The 23,994-nt window shown below is 46.9% G+C and overlaps 1 protein-coding gene across 1 annotated transcript in view; it reads left to right on the top strand.

Moving 5' to 3' along the window:
• Window positions 1-17,619, top strand: part of LOC128724130 (potassium voltage-gated channel subfamily KQT member 5-like) — an 85,816-nt gene extending 68,197 nt beyond the window's left edge. Inside the window, exons 19-20 of the mRNA XM_053817895.1 lie at window positions 9,110-9,321; window positions 15,038-17,619. Coding sequence (XP_053673870.1) covers window positions 9,110-9,321; window positions 15,038-15,259 — 434 coding nt within the window. The 3' untranslated portion in view covers window positions 15,260-17,619. The remainder of the gene's footprint in view (window positions 1-9,109; window positions 9,322-15,037) is intronic.
• The last annotated feature ends 6,375 nt before the right edge of the window (window positions 17,620-23,994 follow it).

Genomic DNA, 23,994 nt, shown 5'->3' with positions numbered 1-23,994 from the left:
ATTTTCGGCCCGTTTCCGCGGCGGAGACACTGATGAATATCGGTTCGGTCGCGTGGAAAGCCGACGTTGTGCGGTAGGACGGACGATGGTGGACGGACGGAAGTAAACAACGGCAAACCCACCGTCGGTCGTTGTTGTTTTGCGAGCGTTTTTTCGAAAATTTGAATAATCGGATAACCTTCGACCTTGGACGTCAGGGCGAACAGAGTGTGGTTCGTGCGAGCAGAGTGGATTAAAAAATAAACCCAATCCCAGCCGGCCGAAAATAGCCACTATGTGACACACAAACACACACACACACACTCACACACATCGATAACAGATGCAGTTCCGATCACTTGGCTATCGGATAAGCGCTTGGGTGAAAGGCGACAAAATAAAAGTGGAAATCCCCAACGCAGCGGGCGATTACAATTTTCAGCCTGACAAATATTGACAAAGGACGATAGTGTGTGGTCGTCGCACCTGTGCGGGACACGTCGATCGATGGATGTGAAACGGGCGCATGGAGCGACCCTCCAAATCAGCTGAACGAACGAGAAACGGTGACAGAAAGCGTACAAGAGTGGCCGGAAAAATATGGAAATGCAAACGCAAATGTCAAGTCGGTACGAAATTTAAAACACCGCTTGCCTATCAGATGGAGGCGCCTGGTGGTTCACAGAATTATTCAACCATTCGAGTCCCAAAACCGTCCGGTCCGTTGGAGTGGCCACGCGGGCCCCCCGTTCGTGCCCTAATGACGCTATCGACATCAACCACCTTTACCGAACCATAACCACCGATATCACCACCACCAATCTCTTCTACTGTCAGCGCCACAAACATGAAAAACAAAACAGAGAGACCGAAAAAAAAACCATGCTTCCATCTTCAAAAGCCATTCGATAGTGAGTCTGCGAAATGTCTGTTTTCTCGCTCTGTTTCCCGCAGCCGTTGCTTGCTTTGTTCTTATCTGTCTGTCTGTCTGTCTGTCTGTCTGCCTGTCTGTGATGTTCTCGTTGTTCTATCTGTCCCAAAACCCTGCTCTGTCCTCCGCCTTTTCGACTTTCACTCCTTTCTTTTCTCTCATTCCGAACGTACCGATACATAGCTCACTGTTTTCTCTTTCTGTCTCTCTCTCTCTTTCTCTCTTCTTCTCTCTGTTTCTCTGACCTCCGGCTTTCCCCTTGTTCCTTTTCTCAGTGTCTATATTTTGTTCACGTTGTATGTTTACACATTTGCTTGCGGATGCCATCGTCACGGGGTTGTGGCCGGTTTTCAGACCACCCTGTCCATACCTCTCTCTCTCGAGGGGGCTATCCCACTCTTCCCCATCTAGCTCGTTCGCTCACCCCATCGAACCTGGGTCCTGGCCTGGCCAACAATTTCATCCCACCGCAGAATAGTTCCCAATAGCCATTTATGGGGCTGGATCGGTAGCAAACCGAATTGGATTAAAATTGAGCAACCATCGGCTGGCCAATGGAATACGAGAGGCGGAGGAGGAGGAGGAGGAGGAGGAGGAGGAGGAGGAGAGAGAAGAAGGAGGAGGAGAGAGAAGAAGGAGAGAGAGGGTGGGGAAAAAAGTGGAAGCAAAACGAAACGACCGACCTTGCGATGATATCGGGTTCGGGTAGATCTCTGCTCCTTCCTTTGTTTCGAACCGCGGCTGCGTGCAAGTTTACTTTACGTTTATTTTTTGTTTCGTTTCTACCAGCCTGCCTGCCTAATTTAAGTTGAAAACTTCCGGCTATTTCGTTGGCAACGTTTTCCATACAGAAAACCCGCCCATCGGTGCCAACCCTCCCGTTGCGGGGGTGGGTCCATTTTCGCTTCCGGTTTGGACGTGAGTGAGTGAGTTTATCATCCTATCTTGATCGTGGCGCACCGTGGCAAAGAGCTAGGGGCTTATTTAACTTTGCTCCATTCATACTGCCCTAGCTTCCGGGTTGTGCTGTGTAAAAATTGGAAAACTAATCGAAGCCACCCCCACCTTTCGGAACCGTTCGTCGTAACGTCTTTGTTTTGTGCTCAGTGTTTTTTTTCTAATGTTATTTCTGGTACAAAATAGATGAGAGAGGGTTTTCCATGCGAAAAAAAAAATAGATATAATATCCCTTGGCGCCGATGTAGTGCCGTACTTGTCGGCTGACCGTGTTCATAGCTACGAACGGCAACGATCGTCCGGAGGAATGTAAATGTTGCGAAAGCTTTGCCGCGTCTTCCTCGACTCGTTCGCCGTTCATATCTGTACAATTTTTATGTGATTTTCAAAGCACCAGCAATCAGAAATCTCGTTTCAAAGCACATGGTGCACTTTGCAGTCTCGCATGATTTATTGCAACGGAATTAAACATGTACTCCGATGCAACTAAATTCAAATGAGCTTACGTGAGCTTAAAGCTGCCGCTTGTCGAGATGGCTGGTATTTTTTTTTTCTCTTCTGCTTTTGCCCCGAAACGGTGTGAAAAGGCCATTTCTCTTCGCTCGGGGCGGGAACAAAACCCGAATTCACTCAAAAACCGAAACATGCCACGAGCACCTGACACCGGCAAGGTCCTGGCACGCTCACCGTTGAATTTAATCCTTTCGGATCCCTAAGCTCAGGACAACTGCGAGAAGAAGAGGCAGAAATGAAAAAAAAAGGACGAGCACAAAAAGGATCGTTGCATTAGACCGGGGTGCGGTTGATGGTGTGGGCGCTCGTTTTCCATTCCATTTCACATTTCGATACATTTCACCCACCGTTGGCCGTTCGCGTTCGATGTCTGCACCTTCCATTATCGGGCGACACCACTGTGGCCGTGGATGCGCGTTCTCTGCACGTGCATGCACACCACGTGCAGGCATTACGATAAGTGTGTAAAAATGGAGAAAGCATTACCGGGCGGGATCCGCCACCCGCAGGCGTACGTGCCGCCCATGCATGCATGCCAAATCATCTCATCGCGCCCGGAGCGGCCTGGGTTGAAAATACAAAAAAAAGACAATTTCATCAAAATATAGATAAGTGGCGTGTGCACGTCGTTGGTGTTTGGCGCAGTGGGTAAGGTGAAAAAAGAGTACCGTGTAACGACGAAAAAGGAGCGACTCTTTACCTTTTTTTTTCTTCTTCTGCATCAAAACGGATTGATTACCGTATGATCCGTGATGCAAATTGGACAAAGCTTTTTGAAAGAGAATCCTTTTTCCACCCCACGGGTCTGTTTCGCTGGAGCACAAAGAAACCGGTTCCGTCAGTTCTCTTTGTTGCCCGAGTCAACGGTGAATTGTTTTGGGTTTCGCTGAAACAACTGAAGCAGAAAGTATTTTATAAACCCTCTCCCATCGGCCTACCTTTCCTAGGATCCCGTGATCCTTCCTTGCACGCTAGCTCCCGGTGACACAGATATTGTTTTACTTCCGTGCGCTTCCTGCCAAGCACATTGGCAACGTTTGAAATCGGACCCACCCGCATCAGGATCAGAAGAACGGTACGGAGCGGAAATCAAACCCGCAGTCACGTTTGCACGCCACTTCCTGGAATGCAGTTCCACCAGCGGCGCAATCCCGACAGGAGTGGCCGCTTTGGTTCCATTTCCTCGTACCACGTCGTTATTGACACGGACACGGATGTTTGATTTGTAGCTTCGTGCCGGTCGGTCGTCTGGCTGCAGCGCACGTTGTCCTTCAGCGTGCTCTCAGGCGGTGCTCTAGCAAATGCGGTATGCGAAAAAAGTTGCACCTGCAAAGGCATGATTTGCATTGCATTGGGGGTCTATTAAACTGCACCAGCAAAATTGCACCATACGCGGCCATTTTCCAAGGCCTACTACCGACGTTCTCCGCACCTGTCAAAAGCCGGAGATGACCGTCAACGCGCCAAGCGTTTATGGTGCACAATCGAAGGCGTTCGTTTCGTTTAAGGACGATTCGCAATCGACAGCTGGTGGGCAAATGGTGGCCCACAAAGACCACGACCTCACTCCACTAGATGATAAGCGATTGCACCACTAGATGGATGCAGGAAAATCACAACCGATAGCCGATCGGTATTGACTTTTAAATTGAATGGACGAGCGCGCTGCAGGTGTACGCAGCTGGTGCCTCGTCATCGGCGCAGTTGTACAAAGTAAATACAGTCACCCACCCACCCCCATCGCTCGTGCTACAACATGTAAGCAAAAGCCAAGCCCAAGCTCCATCATCCGTCCGTTCGTGCGCTAGGATGAATTGAGCCAGGGCGTGCTCGGAGCAACTTCACCTCCATGTGGCTTTCCAGGAGCACCGCAAGAACAACACCTGGCTCGGGCCAGTGCCCGAGCACTTCTCGCAACGAATACGCATGCAGGATCAGGCACTTCAATCGAGCAACGATGTCCCGATAAACGGGACGAGCAAAACAAGCCAACCGCACCTCCTCGGCTACCGGCGGGTGTTATTAAGCCTTCCATTCCAATTTACCGAATGCATTACAGAGTGGGCGAGTTTCCCGAAGGAGGAAGGAAGGAGCGTCTCACGGGAACCGCGTGCGGCCGGAGCAGCGAGAAGACGAGAGATAAGAAATTCCATTTCGTTACCCGGCCCGACCCCGCTGACAGCTGCCGGTTGATTTTATCGGTGCCGGTATTCCCGTCTGGCAAATAGGTACTTCCATCAATAGCGAACCCATCGGCTTTTATCGGCCGGCCGGCTGACGTACATTGTCGGGCTGCGTGGTCGGGCGGCATAAATTGCTCCCCAGCCGCCTACCATTCAGCCGTGGTGGACACGCTTAAGGACGAGCTTTTGCTGGCGGGGTTCCTTGCGGGTACCGTTTGTGCGACGAGCTACAACATTTGATTGTAGGTTATTGCGTTTACTTCCGGCATTGACCCAGTGCGGAGTCTAATCTTGCAAAACAATATTCCCCACCGGTTCTTGGGGAGGTTTTGCGAACGGGATATTCGTCGTGCTTCCCACAACGCTGACACAGCTGCGTTGCGGCATGATGGAAGGGGCTTGGATGGAATAAAAATATCATCAAATCTCTTACAAGCGACACCGCTTATGTTTGTGACCTAGATTCGTTTCTTGTTGCTTCCAGGCGATACTCCCGCTCACCCAGAAAAAGGATCTTCCGGCGGTGCAGGACGCGCTGTTGTAACGCACGGTTCAATAATAATTTGATCGTGTTTATTTTAACCCGCCCCCCAACTAGCCAGCTTCGGCCAGGTTGCATATTAACAGAGCCACAACTTCGCTCCAACTCTCCAACGCCCAAAGCGAGGAGGGGAGCTGTCATCAACTCTCCCGGTAGCACATAATTTCCAGCCCAAGAATCCGGAAGCCGACAGTCGATAAAATCTAGAAAATTGTACAAACCAACCAACCCCAACCCCACCGGTAACCGGGAGGGTGCTTTTGTAGGGCGACGTTGGGCAAAGACGAAAGCGCCACCGTAGGAATCACAACACCGTTGCCAGGAGTTCGAGAGTGAGCATCCCACCACCGAGTTGACCGGGTTTGAGGAAACCCCAAATCCCGACCCGACGGGTTTGCGGTCGGGTGGCTTGTGGTGAAATGCGGGCGAGCTTATATCAGCATCATTAGAGTACATGGCACCGGAAGGCGGATAACAACATGAACATTGTTGTTGCTCGTCGCTCGTTGAACTTCGTTACCGGGGCGCTTCTAACGACGACGGTCTGCCAGCTGGCCCCAGCCGTACGGAAGCTGTCCGTGTGCATGATTGGTTCCCGTATGTTGACGTAGGTTTCTGCTCTGCGCTAGGAACCGCCGGTTGCCGGTTGGTGTTTTCCCATGACGGGTTTCGAGTTTCGTTCTCGGCCGTTAGAGTTTCCTTTTCTCCGCTAGCTTCTCCGGCAAGCATGAATGGTAATGGTGAGAATATTTTGCATCCATTCCGACCACATGGCGGCTTCGTTCAGCATCCATCACTTCGTTCCGATCGACCTCTCGCGCGCGGACATGCACATGCACTAGCCTTCCGGGAATGCTATGGCCACTAGCGCTCGTGGCTACCGCTTCTCAGAGGGCTACTCGCTGAAACGTTTCGATTGCGTGGTGTAATTAAAATCACAACGAAAACCCACGTTCGAAACCACCAACCGCTTACGGAGCTAACCTTCACCGCTACTCACGCTAAGGTGGAAACAAATGTGCCCTTTTTCGGCTCCATCGACGGGAGCCGATCAAACATTTACAAACCGCTTATAGCTCACGCTCTCGGCGCGCGTACCACCCACTACACCCAGCCGTTAATGCTGCTAACGATAATGTTACCACTAATGTCAAACAAAATTACAACTGCCAACCACCAGCCAGGTTGGGTAAGTCTCGCCCGTCAGGTCGTAACTTCTCGCCTTGCGCGCACTCGTTCGAGGGCATCCTTTTGCAAGCGCACCGCCTGCTAGATTAGCTTCGGTCGGTTCGCGATGCCACCATCTTTGGAGCCGCTTTGCAAGGCCAATCCCGGTAACGACTAATTAATTAGCTTCGCTCGCAAGTGTAACGATAAACGCTTCACACAAACCCGACGCTCGGTTTCTAGATCGGTGCCTCCCGTTTTCCCGGGACTGATGAAGCGATGAAGAGTCCCGCACTCACGGCGAAGCTACGCCACTGGGTTGGGTGGAAGAGGGCTTTAAAAATTAAACCCACACACCTTTCGCGAGGCGGAAGAGCTCGAGAACGGTGGGGGAAGAGATGCATAAAATTTAATGAAGATAAATATTTCCTGCGAATCCTCCGGCGGCATTGTTTGTGTGAGCACGGTTGCAGTATATTGGTGTGTGGGCAAACGGCACGATAGGATAAATGGTACCGCCAAACACCCACGCCCACACCCACACCCGTCTGCCTGCCTGGGGTTTTCCTCATCAGTTTCCATCCTCCACCACCATTCTCACCAAACAAAAGCGAAACGGTAAGTTCGCGATAAGCGAGAGAAAAGTTTTCCCACCACCAAACCATCGGCAAGGCATCCCACCCAATCGGGGGTTGGGTTGGTTTCGGCTTAACATGCTAAATGATGTTTTATTTGCCGGTACACGAACCAAACGAGAGGATGATGCCGCCTGGTTCTGCGCTTTTTGGTCGTAAAAATCAGCATCCCGTTCGGTGCCCGATGAATTGCCCATAAATCTTGCGATACGCCTTTTTGGTGCCACACCGTAGTAAGTGTGTGGGTGGGCCCTTTTTTCCTCTCTTGCTCGATTAACAGCCCCCCCACAGATGGGAAGCCAAAGCAAAAAGGGTCTAACTCTAACTCCATTTCGGGTGCCGGTGGGGGGGATTGTAGACCTATCATTCAACGCCCAAAACCGCGTCACTCGTGCATGCCGCCGGTTATTAATTATTATCGATGGGCACCTCTTTTCCCGGTGCGAATATCCCGCGGGGTTGTTTTTCACGCGCACAAACTTTCCCTGACGAAGGTCACCGACGAAGGTCTTAACGACATCGTTGCCCGGCGAAACGATTATCGAACGGGTCTAATGGGGTTATCGAGGCTGCTAACGCGCCCCTCCCCCACACGGATCGAATCCAACACACCGGGTTCGTGGTGGTGATGAGGATAAGGATTTTATTGCGCTTTCTCGATGGTCCGCTTTCTTTTTCCTTTCTTTCGAGCATCTCCCACATGAAGAATTTATGCCATTTACACCGAACTGGATGGGAAAAAAACACAGTCCCGACGAAGGGGGGTTTGAAATTTGTTGTACGTTTCCCAGATATCTGTTTCCCGGTTTACGTTTCGTCCTGCTCCCGACCATATCGGTGTACCGTTTTGTGTTTTTTTTTTTGGTTGTTTTAATCTGTGTAATGTGTTGTGCATGTTTCGTGTTAAGCATTCGCGAAAGCGCGGGGCTGTGTGTTATTATGCTTTCTGGTAGACGATGGCCGGAGTTACGCGTGCGTGCGGGTCGATTATACATTAGATTACGGTTGTGTGTGGTTATTTCGATGCTACCCGATACCCACCACCCGGAACGTGTTAATGAAGGGCCGGCCATTTGCCGCGTGCTCGGTGGGCGTGATGGTCCCGGGGAAATGATGCACGAAAAATTACACCCATTAGCGATGCGAGCAATTGCCACTTGACGGTAAAACGGTTGGCTGGAAATGAACCCAAACCGGTTGCTCGATGTTTGGGGAGGTTTTTTTTTGCGGTAAATGACGGATAAAACGTGCCGCGCCGCGCGTTGTCGAACCGGGTGGGAGCTATTTGCATTTTCCATGGTGTCTTTATTGTTTGTCTTTTTTTTTCTTTTTGGTATACATTAGTTTGTTTTACCCACACACACACACTCACACACGCGCGCACCGAAACGCACCATCAAGCTTGTAAATCGGCTCTTAAAAGCTCTTCAATCGGTGGGGGGCAAATCCTTGCTCCCGATCGTACCCACTCATGCTGTTGAACATACACATACACTTATGGATGTTTCGATGTATATCCTGTTATCCTCATCGTTAGCACCCTTCACCACCACCTACACCAACCGAGTGCGCCTCCGTGTTTTTCGTGTGTCGATGTGCGTACGTGCGTGAATGTGCGAGAGGGCGCCATTTCATGCCACCCGCCTGGCAAACAACCACCCGAAGAAAAAATAACACCGCACACTTCGATTGTCATTCCCGCTCGTTTCATTAACCAATTTAAACTGACTGTTTGACGTGTCGTGTCGTTGCTGTGTGCTTTTACGTTTCTCTCTGTTGTGTTCCCTCCGCTGTGGTGTATTGCATTTTGTGCATTGTGCCGCGAGCTCAACCCACAAAACGCACACCGGAAGCCGGCGTTCGCGGCATGCCCTCCCACACCGGAAGTGGGATTGGTTTCGCGCCGGTTTAACGATGCCTCCCCCCCGATTGTAATATTCCCGGTGTTGCGAGTTTAAGTGTTGTTTTACGTTTCGATCTCGGTTTTTGCGGAGTTGCATTCAATTTAGCTCATTTTCGAGTGTTTGTTTTCCACCCCCACGTCACCTGTGTGTTGCCGTTATATATCTATGTGTGTGTGTGTATGTATGTATGTATGTGTGTGTATGTTGCCCTACCCTGCCCATCGCTCTATCTTTGTGTGTCTTTTTCTCTCTCTCTCTTTCTCTTTACTCGTTCTCTCTGTTTCTTTCGGTGCGCGCAGTTATTATGATGGACGAGGAGGACGACGAGGACGACGAAGAGGAGGACATCGAGGAGGAGGATCTGGACATTGGGGCGGAAATCGATCCCGATTCACCGCCCTGGGACGTGTACGGTGACATGGACGTCGAGGATCAGGACGATACGACCGAGAACACCGCCCTGCTGCGTACCGCCGCCAAAACGGAAATCATCGTCACGCCTATCAGTCCGGTAAGCGCCAGGCCAGGCGGATGAGCTGAGAGAGAAGGCTGGGAGAAGCGTGCGGGCGTACGGTACAAAAGGGTTTATCGAAATGTGATTAAGGATGACAGCAGCAGCAGCTGCGGTAACCGTGCCGAAGCCGCATCGCACAGCTGCTGCCGGTTAAGTTTTACACCGGGCGCCTCCATCGTGGCCCGGATCGATAAAGTTTCGAGTCGTCCTGGCTGGGACTCGGGACAGATTTGCGCGGGGGGCTGACTGGTTAAGTGATAGCAAATTCATTACCGCAGGAAACGATGCTTGTCATTGAATGTGATGAATAATACACCGCACGGGGTTCGAGCCGAAAAGCTGAAACGTGAATAACAAATCAGCTCGCTTGCGCATTTGGTTCGACGATGTGTGTGGTTAAGTGATGTGCGAACAAGGCATGTCCCCTGTTGTTAAGATATTTTATTTTAAAGATAAAAGGTAATTTATTTGATTCATCTCTAAGCATGTTTGTTGCTATTTCGATAGCTGTAAAAATTGGCTAGAAGACACGATTGTGTATGGAAACCTAGCTGATTATTCCGATTTAATTCGGGTTTTATTCTGCTCGTACATGCATTACTAATCCTCGCTTGGCGTGCGTCTTCCCACACAGGAATGAATGCTAAAATGATGCACAAACACACCCCTTCTTTGCTTTAAAATAAGGGATGATCCGAAAAAGAGACCGTGGTCAAAGCGATTTTGTACTAATATAATAATTGCAATTGATCGGAAATACTGAATAAAACCAAATTCAATAGCATGTTCAAACTGTTTCGACGTATATTTTTCAATGGATATGCCTATGAAATGACGAAAAAAGTCCTCATTCGAACAAATCTCGTCGTCTTCAAAACGAACACGCTCGAAATCGCAGCCGCAAAACAAGCCGAATCGAGCGAAAGATAATGAGATTTGTAACTGGGACGCATGGCCTAAAGAGGTAGTCTGGCAGGTACTACGGTAGTCCGGTAGTACTCATTAGTATTAGTATTGAACATGTAGGGGAAGTATCAGCGCCGACCGGCTTATCAGTGTTGTGGGAGAAGACCATCTGATCGATGCGGGAGCGAGACAACCCTATCATCGATAGGATCAGGCGCGTGTAGCCTCCTTGACGCATGCTCTCTCGGTACTAACGAAGCCAGAATCCATCGAAATCGGGCCGTTTTTGGCACGTTTTGGGGCCTCGTTTTAATTTTTCGCGGAATATTCAAGCGCACGATGACCGTCCAGCACGAAGGCTCATTTGGCACTGCTGGTCAAATATAACTTGAAGGCAATTAAAAATTATCATTTGGTATATGGCACGTGGGTGCGTAAGTATATAAGCAGGATCATCGATAGTATCAGGAGCGTGCAGCCTCCTCGATGGATGTTCTCGAGCGACGTGATTGGTCTAACCGCACTATGGACTGACGCGTACGACAAACGGACACTGCATTTCTTAGCGGTGTAATATCATCTGGTGTCTTACAAAACAGACATTCAAAACTAGCGAGAATATTGAATTCCATCACAGAAATTAGTCGCATACAGTTTTCTTCTTTGTTTTGCGTGCAAAATAATACTTGAAGGTGGAAAAACAACATAAGTTCTATATAAATCTCACAACTTATGACCACCAAGATCGATACGCCTATCTCATAGTGTGCTAAGAACGATGCAATCGATAGTAAATAAGATGGGTTGCGGATTATCACGTGCTAGAGTGATCGACGATATGTGCTGATAATATTAGAGCGAGAAAGCAATCATATTTGCCAATGCGTGGGAGCGAGAGCATCCCTGTAGTGACCTTCGAGATCGCTTGCCCAAGGTATCAGCTAGGAGCAGCCTCCTTGACACATGCTCTCTCGGTACTAACGAAGCCAGAATCCATCAAAATCGGGCCGTTTTCGGCACCTTTTTTCGGCGTCGTTTTAATTTTTCGCGGAATATTTAAGCGCACGGTAACCGTCCGTGGCGAAGGCACATTTGGCACTGCTGGGTTGACCTTTTTCGATGGCAATTAAAAATGATTATTTTACATATTGCACGTGGGCGCATGAGCAGAACAGCAAGATCATCGATAGGATCAGGTGCGTGAGCAGAACAGCAAGATCATCGATAGGATCAGGCGCGTGCAGCCTCCTTGACGCATGCTCTCTCGGTACGAAAGTGACCAGAATCCATCAAAATCGGGCCTTTTTTGGGGGCTTTTTGGAATTTTTTGTGGAATATTCAAGCGCATAGTCACCGTCCGTGGCGAAGGCACATTTGGCACTGCTGGTCAAATATAACTTGAAGGCAATTAAAAATTATCATTTGGTATATGGCACGTGGGTGCGTAAGTATATAAGCAGGATCATCGATAGTATCAGGAGCGTGCAGCATCCTAGATGGATGTTCTCGAGCGACGTGATTGGTCTAACCGCACTATGAACTGACGCGTACGACAAACGGACACTGCATTTCTTTACGGTGTAATATCATCTGGTGTCGTACAAAACAAACATTCAAAGCTAGCGAGAATATTGAATTCCATCACAGAAATTAGTCGCATACAGTTTTCTTCTTTGTTTTGCGTGCAAAATAATACTTGAAGGCGGAAAAACAACATAAGTTATATTTAAATCTCACAACTTATGACCACCAAGATCGATACGCCTATCTCATAGTGTGCTAAGAACGATGCAATCGATAGTAAATAAGATGGGTTGCGGATTATCACGTGCTAGAGCGATCGACGATATGTTCTGATAACATTAGAGGGAGAAAGCAATCATATTTCTCCATGCGTGGGAGCGAGAGCATCCCTGGAGTGACCTTCGAGATCGCTTGCCCAAGGTATCAGCTAGGTGCAGCCTCCTTGACGCATGCTCTCTCGGTACTAACGAAGCCAGAATCCATCAAAATCGGGCCGTTTTTGGCACGTTTTTCGGCGTCGTTTTAATTTTCCGCGGAATATTTAAGCGCACGGTAACCGTCCGTGGCGAAGGCACATTTGGCACTGCTGGGTTGACCTTTTTCGATGGTAATTAAAAATGATTATTTTACATAAGGTACGTGGGCGCATGAGCAGAACAGCAAGATCATCGATAGGATCAGGTGCGTGAGCAGAACAGCAAGATCATCGATAGGATCATGCGCGTGCAGCCTCCTTGACGCATGTTCTCTCGGTACTAACGAAGCCAGAATCCATCAAAATCGCGTCTTTTTTGGCACGTTTTGGGGCGTCTTTTTAATTTTTCGCGGAATATTTAAGCGCACGGCAACCGTCCGTGGCGAAGGCACATTTTGCACTGCTGGTTTGACCTTCTTCGATTGCAATTAAAAATGATTATTTTACATATTGCACGTGGGCGCATGAGCAGAACAGCAAGATCATCGATAGAATCAGGTGCGTGAGCAGAACAGCAAGATCATCGATAGGATCAGGCGCGTGCAGCCTCCTTGACGCATGTTCTCTCGGTACGAAAGTGACTAGAATCCATCAAAATCGGGCCTTTTTTGGGGGCTTTTTGGAATTTTTTGTGGAATATTCAAGCGCATAGTCACCGTCCGTGGCGAAGGCACATTTGGCACTGCTGGTCAAATATAACTTGAAGGCAATTAAAAATGATTATTTTACATATGGCACGTGAGTGCGTAAGCACATAAGCAGGATCACCGATAGTATCAGGAGCGTGCAGCCTCCTCGATGGATGTTATCGAGCGACGTGATTGGTCTAACCGCACTATGAACTGACGCGTACGACAAACGGACACTGCATTTATTGACGGTGTAATATCATCTGGTGTCGTAGAAAACAAACATTCAAAGCTAGCGAGAATATTGAATTCTATCACAGAAATTAGTCGCATACAGTTTTCTTCTTTATTTTACGTTCATAATTATACTTTTAAGCGGAAAAACAATATAAATTCTATATAAATCTCACAACTTATGACCACCAAGATCGATACGGCCATCTCATAGTGTGCTAAGAACGATGCAATCGATAGTAAATAAGATGGGTTGCGGATTATCACGTGCTAGAGTGATCGACGATATGTGCTGATAACATTAGAGGGAGAAAGCAATCATATTTGTCCATGCGTGGGAGCGGAGTGACCATCGAGATCACTTGCCCAAGGTATCAGCTAGGTGCAGCCTCCTTGACGCATGCTCTCTCGGTACTAACGAAGCCAGAATCCATCAAAATCGGGCCGTTTTTGGCACGTTTTTCGGCGTCGTTTTAATTTTTCGCGGAATATTTAAGCGCACGGTAACCGTCCGCGGCGAAGGCACATTTGGCACTGCTGGGTTGACCTTTTTCGATGGCAATTAAAAATGATTATTTTGCATATGGTACGTGGGCGCATGAGCAGAACAGCAAGATCATCGATAGGATCAGGTGCGTGAGCAGAACAGCAAGATCATCGATAGGATCAGGCGCGTGCAGCCTCCTTGACGCATGCTCTCTCGGTACGAAAGTGGCCAGAATCCATCAAAATCGGGCCGTTTTTCGGCGTCGTTTTAATTTTTCTCGGAATATTTAAGCGCACGGCAACCGTCCGTGGCGAAGGCACATTTGGCACTGCTGGTATGATCTTTTCGGATGGCAATTAAAAATGATTATTTTACCAAGGGTGCGTGGGTGCGAGAGCAGAAAAGCATGTTCGGTCTCCAAACGAATCGACATGTGCGTTCTATCGTTCTGAGCGCGCGCCGTGATTGGTCTAATCGCACTATGGAGTGATGCGTGACAAAACGGACATTGTGTTTATTCATCGGAAGAACTTTCTTTGGTTTCCAACAAAAAAATATACTCAATGTTGTAAGGAACATCACAGAAGTTAATCACACACAGTTTTATTCGTCGTTTTGTGTTCAAAATTCAGCTTATATGCGGCAGGACATTAAAAGTTCGAATAAAATCACACGACTTATGGCCAGCAAGATCGATGCCGTCACCACATAGTGCGGCTCATAAGAACCATAAGATCCCTTGCGAACGAGATAGGATGCGGACAGTCACGTGCTGAAGAGATCGACGATATGGATTGATAACACAAGCGCGAGATAGCAATCAAATTTGGCAATACGCGGGAATGGGAGAGAATCATGTGCTATTTTTTTTAAGTATCCTTTGGAATGACCACATTAACTGCCGAACTGGTACCAGCTAGTGCAGCCTCCTTGGCAAATCTCTCCTGGTATCAGTGCCGCTCTTTGGTAGCGAAATCGTGTCTCAAATGTCGCTCGCTTAACGGTGCGTTGCGTTGCGGCTGGTTTGGCGAGGCTTCGTAGTTTTGTTCCTGTTCTTTTTGTGGATTATAAGTCAAACAATGCAAGGTTGCTTTTCATAATTTTGGACATTTTCTTTGCCTTTTCGGATATGTAATTAATTTATAAGAGTAGGAAGAACAAGCTTGCTGTGCGTGCAATACACAGCCATATAATTACTTACGTTTATGCAACGGAAGATGTGAATCTCCCGTGGGGTGGATGCGTAACTCGTACAACGGACTCCTATTAAGCTTTTCGGAAATGAATAAAAGTGAGTCTATTGTTGTGCTAGAATATTAAAATTTTCCTTTTTGCATACCTTGCAAAAGAGCCACAGGGTCAGCACCCGGACGCGGCTGCTTTCGTTTTTCGTCTTTGTAACGCAACAACACTGCCCTAAACAATGCGCCCTCCCCATTTTCTTCCGCACTCAAACAGGTCAGCTCGGCATTCGAGCTCAACCGCATGGACAGCGAGGAGTACAGGCGCTCGAAGCAAACGGCAGCCAACAACAATGAAGGCGAACAGCTCCAGCAGCAGCAGCAGCAACAGCAGCAACAGATGCTGGCCATTACCGGCCCAAGCGGGGCTACGATGGATTCGCTCCATCCCGAGATGAGCGGCTCGGCGAGGAGCAACGGTGCTGCGGACGATACATGAGAATGGCTGAAACCATCCCCCCCAGTGGCCAGTTTTGGTTGCACCTCCTTCTTCACGCAGCACCACCATCCCTGCCGGGTTCGGTTCGCCATCCCGGCCATTCTCACCCTCGGTGCCATATGCTTCAGCTGCTTCCTGCACCACGGCCAGCTGCTTCTTCGCCGTGCGATCGTCTTTGCTCGTTTTTATCGGCTTTATCTTCACACGCCGGGATGGTATTCATACGCCAGGCAACACGCATCCACGCGAACCAACCGAAACCACTTCTTAGAGACCTGATTTCATGCGCCTCCAAATGTCCTGCCTAGAAGACGGAACCATAAAGCCCGCTATACATATATATATACATACATATATTCTGCTGTTGAATAGTCGTAGCATCCGCACCGTAGAGAAAAACCTTCGGCGGGCCGGGAAATGGTGGATGAGATGTTAATTTTCTTGTTGATCGGGTCCCGTAAATCGTATCCATCGCCCGGTGGCCACCCACTCGTCGCGCTCCTTCCTCTCGGATCCGGATCCGGAACTACAACTCTGTACTCAACTCACTACACTGGTGCTACACACACACACACACTCGTTACAGTAACCATCGCGCATGTTGCTTAGTTGTACTAGCCGCTACTCCTCTATTACGGTTTTATGTTTGCGCTCGTCGCCTCCAACCGGCACGACCGCTTGTAGCTTGTAGTAGCTAAATGAGGAAGAAGAAGAAGAAGAAAAAGAAGAAGATAACAAAAGTAAATCAACCTATTAGCAGAAACGCGCCGCACTCATGTACGCACACGCGGCGACGCGCTTAGTTAAAAGCTCACTCGGAAAGAGCGGGAAAAACGCAACATATAGTTAAGGTGCATCGTGTATAAAATCGCGCTAGAACCGTTTGCTTTCGCTTCAGACTAAACCCCGCTCGCGTAGTGATAGTGAACGCTTGCCGACAACAACAACAACAAAAAGAAAAGCCCCCACTCATACCGGAAGTGATTTTATGATTAATGATTAACCTTCGCACAAGTAGCAACAACAAAATTAACGGCGTGAACAGATTGCAACCCGCCAGGAAAGCTGTTAACTTCCTCTCGCTCTCTTTCTTTTGGTTTCCCTCGATCACGATTGTGTCGCGCGAGGGCACAATTAAATTCTGTGCAAATATGCTCAAAATCCTCCACAACACACCCTCTAAACTCGTGTGCTCCTCGCCAGCCGGGGCGAGGGCTGTAGCATTTAGCAGATAAAGTAGCAAGCAAATAAGGATGAAGCGTGCGCAACCGTTCGATTAGATTAGGGGGCGCATTCGAGCCGACATAACGCAAACGAACGCAAACGAACGCATTGCATCGTCAAGCACGCACGCGTTGTAAATGCAACAACCGCACCCGTCAGGCATCACCAGATGGGACCAGGGAGTGCAAGCAGTTACAGTTTTAATGATAGCCATTTTTTCTATACCACTACTTTGTATCCTCCTAGCGTCAGTGTCTAGCGACGTGAGTTTGTTAACGTAGGCGTGCAGTCAGTAGCGAAAGGACGAACACGAGAGAGGGCAAGAGAGAGAGAGAGAGAGAGAGAACAAAAAAAAAGCACCCACCAGCTCACCCAGGCGGGACACGGGACACGTACACACGACACAAAACGGCCAAAAAAGGATTTCATAGCGTTAAGGGAGCGTGTGGGCCACCCCTTTCCCGGAATGTGGGGTGAAAGACGTGGCGAGAAAGATTTCAAATCAAACTTCAAAGCAAACGAACGATCAAACTCATACTCAGCATTCAGCGTGACCCGGACGGGGCTTCGGAATGGGTTCGGGGCGGAACGGGCGCAAGAGCAAGAAATGTCAATTATTAATCTTAGAAACGGCTAGGCTGAACAGCGGAACCCAACAGAACACGAAATGTTTAAACTCCACCCCCCCCAAGAAAAAAAAACCACAGCAGGAAAAAGTGACGGCAAAGAAATGGCCAACTCGCAGCCACACGCGTTTCGTCCTGTAATGTGTGGCTCACCAACGTAGGCAAAACGTTAGATCCAAAAGTAACCGATTGTTATTTTAGATTCGAATTCGGGCTAGCTTCACATAATTAACCCGCAGAGTTGAAGAAGTACATTTGTTTCCTCGATTGCTTGCGCTGCAAACAAAATTACTGTGTAGAATAATGGCCGCAAGGGAAGGTAAAAAGAGCGCAAAAGCAAGTAAAGCAAAGACTTGGAGCAAAATGGCAAACCAACCAAATGGCAAAAAAGACATCTCGGACAATGCGAAGGCGAACAAAGTTAGGCCGTATGTGTTGTGCCCGTTTAGCTTCGTTCTAAATTTTCCCCGTTTCTTCGTTGCAATGGATAACATAAGATGAAAAAAATAATCAGAAAACAAAATTAGCCCCGACATAATGAAATAGGAAAAGGGAAACACAGCACACGCAAACATCACTGCAAACAAGTGAAGACAATAATAAACGAGTAGCGAAGCAGACAAGAGAACGGCAATGGAAGCTGAACACAAAAATGTACTAGCGAGAAAATTAAAGGGACAAACACTTTCACCGCTGCGACGATTAGAAAGGAACTAGCGCTCGAACCGCAGCAAGCTGTCCGCCATCAATGGCCATGCTGCAAGAGAGAAAAAGGATCATTAAAAACAAATACAAATACTAGGACAAACGCCATCAAAATACACTAGTGATATTAAGCAGAATCTGTGACCCCTGGCGTCGCGTGAGGGGGCTTCGCACTGAAAGCTCACGTCCGTACACGGACACGGGATTTGTCGGTTGAAGCGGTGGAGCGAACGTACGTAAAAGTCACCGACGGTAGAGGCATAGATAAATAACGTAAGTAGTCTAATTAGCACGGTAAGGCTAGCACGTAAATATTTAGCGATGTTTTAGAGTTATCCACTAGAAACGTTCGGATCGGTTCTCTATTGAAATGCATTGATATTGTCTCCTTCCCTGTAAGCGCGTTGAGTTGCGTTGATCTTCTAGGTTGCGATCCTCCACCCGTGAATATTGCTGGTTATAGTTTTTGAATATTATTTTTCAATAAAGCAACGTACGTATCACTTGAATTATGGGTTTTTCAGTTTGTTTTGTTGTTTGTTCTTTTAATTTTACCGCATTTGTCTTCTATTTTTCATATGTTTTGGTATTTATGAAGCCATTTTTATTCTTCATTTAATTTAGCATCATTGGTTCATTTGGTTTCCCTTTAACCGTAAAAGAAAACACATTTAACTTGCACTTTTTCTGTGTGTGTGTTTTTTTTCTTCTCATCCTTGGTTTGATCGATCTCGTTCGGTTTGTTAGCGACGTAAGGCTGTTAAACAATGTACATATAGAGCGATACAAAACTCAACCAAGAGACGGATAAAACGTTGTAAATTTCACTGATCAAAAGGAAACACAGTTTTAATGGCCAGTTTCAGCAACCGTGTTGTACATAGCCTGGTGCTCGGTCACCAGCCCAATATTCTTACACCCCCAATATGAGGCTTTACTGTTAAGGAGTAAGAGACCATTCGTCAAGAATCGTCTTAGATAAGGGCCGTTCATACGCACAAGAACTCACCACATACACGGCGCAACGTGCGGTGTGGAGCTAGGTTAGGGCACGTAAGCGTGCTAAAAAAACATATTTTATCCAACACACATATTACGGTAAGTAAAAAAATCTAGTAATTAATGCGGCGGGCGGGCAGTAGGACATTGATTCTCCATTGCTTCAGTTGAAACTGTCGCCAGGGTTTACGTTACCAGCGGACTTGGGACTATCCATTCCTGCCAGTGATAAACTGTTGATATTTTGCTGTTATTCGTTGCATGATCGTCGATTCGATTCCGTTTCCCTTTTTCCGTATCTCGATTTCGACGGTTAGGTGGTTTTTAGAGGTTGCAAACCGCAGTAGAGTAGACAACGTAGCACTCAATAAAAAAAAAGACAAAAAACGAACAAACAAACAAACATTTCTAAGCGAAGCGATGCTAGGCGTACAGCACAAAACGCATGATATCTAACAAAACCGTCCCTTACGTTTCCAGCAGAGTCTGTTCAGTTGAAAAGTTCCTAGTAGCGCAAAGGGGTCCCACCACTTAACAAACAAAGCATTGAAGCGAGGCCCGGCTTTGGTGAGCTTCAAGTCACCTAATTTTATCAACTAATCGGAGAAATTCGGAGAAACAAAATGCTGGACATACCCACAGTTGCGGAATATGATTCTCGTCTCGTGGTCGCTTTTCACGGCGAACGGAGATCAGTAATAGTGGTAGATCGCGAGGAAGAGACAGGCGTAGATAAATGTAAGCTGACACCAGTCGACCGATGAAACGATTGCAAGTTCCCACGGAACGTATTAATTGTAGTTGAAACCAAGTTTTACTTAAGGAAACATTGCTTTGTTGAAAAAAAATCGTTATTATATGTGTCCCTTAACATCAACAGACGTATTCAAGAGTATGGTTTCGGTACAACTTCATCAGCCTTTCACCGTTCACTCACACCAAACAGTATTTCTACTCTATAATTCCATTAAAGCCTTTCTATCGCTTGTTATTTGTCATTTTCATATCCTTATCAACATTCGTTCTGAACTATTTGACACTTTTTTCATTCTCATTGTGCTTTTGTGTCTGTTAACCATCTTTCTACCAATTTATCATCCTTTTTTCTAACACAAATTCACACGTCTACACACTTCTGTCACCCGTTTACATTACTTTCGAAACAATTTGAATATAAATGATAACTTTACATCAAAATAAAGGGATCACAGAAAATGGTACAAGAGCTTTACATAAACTTAAACTTAAGAAATGAAATAAATAATGGTAAAAACAAAAACACAGCATAGTCAAACGATGAACAGTTAGTAAACGTGGGAGGATGAGTTACACTAAAAGCCCCCAACATAAGTAAAGCACTCGCTACATTCCGCTACGGAAGGACCTATGCAGTAAGGTTTGTGTTTAAAGCTTGCTTGCACTAGCCAAACTGCTTGCCGATTAGGTGTGCCTGTCCAGCTTCCAGGACGACGGACAACACAAGCGTTGAGAGGCCAATTCACTAACAGTGTAGGAGGAAAAAATATATGAGAAAAAAAACCAACCACTTCGAGGATTGTAGGAGAATGTAAAAAAAACAATGGTGGACACAAAAGAGCAAGCTTCACGGATCGCTCCTCTAGCATAAGAATAAAAGCAAACCCTACCGCATGTAGTAGATAATGTAATTGATAGCGAAAAACGTTCACGTACTCGAATAGCGATATTTAAACAAAAAAAAATGCAATTATTTCTCTTGCATAGCGCACGAATCCATCCCATGTAGGGGCGTGTTTTTTGATTGGCATAGGTTCCAATATTACTACACCTCGCTATCGTTGCACGGATTGAATATTAACTCGTAGGAAAAGCGGAAAATGCGTAGAAACGTGTCTTTTTAGTTTTCTTTTTACTTACATTGTGTGAGGTTTATTGTTAGCAGTAGGAAAAGCAGTGCACTACATTCAAGTTAAAATATAACATATACAGTAAGCAAGCAAGTCCCACACTCAACCCTATTCGTTATTGCCAAGGCAGGTCGAGTAAGTTAAGCGTATGCGAATGTAACATAAAACATTATGATATTATCTTCCCCTCTTTTAGCTGGAGGATGTACATAACGTACGTGTAGGTAAGAGAAAAGGCAAACCCGCAGACTACTATATAGAGGCTATAAGAGTGGTGCAGGTGCGATGGAACTTAAAAGAACAAGTAACAAAACTTTACTATAGTAAGAAATGAACCTGCTTCCACTAGCGCATTTGTTTCGCCATTTAAATTAAATGATTAAGCGTCCCACGAAACAGATTATAGTAGAATTGTTCAGGCAAACGTTTACTCACATTAGCAAAAATTATATAAAAACAAAGAAAAGCGCCACAAGTGGAGGCTGCAGAAGTGCATCGTGCCGGACTGGGAAATGTCCCGTACACAAACGTTCTAGTGGTGGTACTAGCGGATGGCTGCTAGGCTGCACGATAGGATCACACTACATTATAAGACATGCCAGACGGGCCAGCGGATAGCGAAGCGGGAAGCTATATTTATAAAACCCCCGGGCCCCCATCCGGGCGCGTAACCGGAACGGTCCGGGCCGCAAATCTGTAAACTATTAACGCATTAAGACGCAGCGCACCGTAGCGGTTTATCGAATCGTAATTCAATTATAACACTAAACAACAGCCTCCCCCTCGCGTAGGGGGAGATCTTTTCGGTTTTGCCGTTCGTTTCGTCATTATCAAAATGTGATACATTATTACGATTAGCCATGCTGAAGCGCTGCTTCGAGTGCAACGGTAGCGTACAGAGCGGGCAACATATTAGTAACCTCACCCCCAGACATCCCTTAGCCAAGTACGACACGGACACAACACACAACCCAAACACACCTACAAACGACACATATAACTGCAACCTGGCCAAAAACGAAACGAGGAAACGATTTTTCCTGACGGAGAAGCGATAGGGAAAGCGCTCGCATGGCGTTGTAAGGCAAGCGTGCGGAATACAGTGTACATTTTTCCCATCACAAGAACGCTCCTAAACGACACGCAAATATGCAGTGCGCGACCATTTCGCATCGGCACAGGCAGGACGTGCAGGCCGGGCCGTGTGGAAAACCAAACTCAACACTTATCAAAACTTTATTATAATAAACAGAGATATCGTAGTGGACAAATATGATGCTGTGTGTAGTGTTTTTGCCATGCTGGAATCTTTAAACGGTCTAGTTGATAAGGATCCAGTTCCGCGATCATCAACAAAGGGTTTATCGAAAGAAACACTACCTCTTCGCAGGAGCGCTCTCGTGTTGCTTTTGAGGAGGAATTTCTTTTAATAGCTTATGGTTTGTCGACGTAATTTTCGTTAAAATTCAGTGATCGTCAACGCGTCAAAATATACTCGCAAATAACATGCTCATTTATTGCATATATACAATAGCGAGGAAAACTAATGAGGAAAATGAGGAAATATTGGGGAAAATTTTTCCTTGAAAAGCAAACGACTGAAACGTTTCAAACTGCTTCATAGCTTTGAAATATTTCATTTCAAACACCTAAGTAGGTGGCGCCACCTACAGGTGAATGTTTCAAACTTGTTGCAGGGTAACATCACGGTTCTATTGTGTTACAAAAACTCAGGATCCCAGTAGCCACAATTCAGTCAAGAAAATTTTCATCTCTAACTTAAAATACCCTACTGAGACTTTTTTATACTTTTGTGGTTTTGTCTCTAAATTGTATGAGAAAATTTTATACCCCAATGATTAACATTCTTGCAGTGCTCACTGCTGGCTATTCGCTATTTATGAGCACGTTCTACGTCGAATATATGTCTTCCGTTATCTGTTGTTTGTATAATTCGTTTGAATCAAGCGACATAATGTTCTTTCTGTTTGTTCCATGAAAAAAAAAACGTATCGTACTCTTTACCTCCCTCATAGGTAAGTGAGCTTACTTCTTTATCTTCGTAATATCGACGCCAGAAGGTAAAGTAAGGTGCTAGGGAACAATTTGAATTATAATTAGGCAAACTTTAAGGTGGCGATTGGCTTTGATGACATATAAAAGAATGTGCGTGCCATTCAGAGCTTATTCATTACAGTGGATGCTGTAAAACAACTTAGAAAAGTTGCCTTGCGATAGCCAAAAATTTCAACACAACATTAAGCCTTCTTTCGCCACGTTGCGAGCCACTGGAATTGCTCTTGACTCATCCATGGCTAGCTCTTGAGCTCTCTCCCATTTCACTGGAAGAACAGCAAAAGAAAGAGAGAGAGAGAGAGAGAGCGCGAAGCGAAAAGCGGCAACCTGCTCACCAATCTCATTTCCGTTAGTGCATTCGATCGTCGACCGATCGCACGGATGCATCGCAGTCGCGGTAATACGTGCAGCATCACCTGAATTCGCCGACTTATTTATTTGAAACTACCGAAATTTCAACCCCACGAACCGATATTCAGGTGAGTATTAAAGTGACTTTACGAAATACGCCCGTTGACTTTCAGCGATCGCGATCGTGAGCGTGTAAGCACGATCGCGGGCACTTTACAACCGTGCCGAATAACGGTACTTTCTTCCAACCCGAGACGCACTCCAGCGGGTGATGTTGGTGAAGCGAAAGCATGGAACAAAGCATAAGAAGCAACAAACAGTGCTGCTGCTGCTGGCCGCTCCGGAATCCACAGCACCGTCATCACCATCATCATCATCATCATGTAAACTGCTCGGGTAGAAACGGTCTAACCCCGGGATGCTAGAACGTGGTAGAAGACAGCATAATGCTGGAAATAATGCCTCCGTTACGGTCCGATCGGTCGTACGCACGATCATGAACGGACCGTTTTTTTTTCGTAACTACCAAAAGTACTCGCTTGTATACCTGTACGTGGTACGGGTATTGTTTTAAACGACATTTACAGTGTGTACGCCTAAGGCGAAGTAAAGCAAAAAAAAAACCACAACGTGATTCGGTGGCGTTCTATGCGCGAACATGCGCACCCACGACATTCAGTGACACACTTGCCAGCGCCCAGTGAAAGTTGTGAATCAAACCAACTCCCGGCCGTGGTACTCGATTCGGGTCAAGCTAAATGTTCGAAGGTGACGATCGTACAAAGCAAACGTCCGGTGCTCTACTTCCACGATCTTGCGATCTTCCATGCGGCTGTTCCGGTTGCGGTTGCTAGATTAACACCGGATC

The sequence above is a fragment of the Anopheles nili genome, chromosome 3 (assembly GCF_943737925.1).
Source record: "Anopheles nili chromosome 3, idAnoNiliSN_F5_01, whole genome shotgun sequence".
NCBI lineage: Eukaryota > Metazoa > Arthropoda > Insecta > Diptera > Culicidae > Anopheles > Anopheles nili.
Note: the sequence above shows the minus strand (reverse complement) of the source record. Positions and strands in the feature narration are given on the sequence as shown.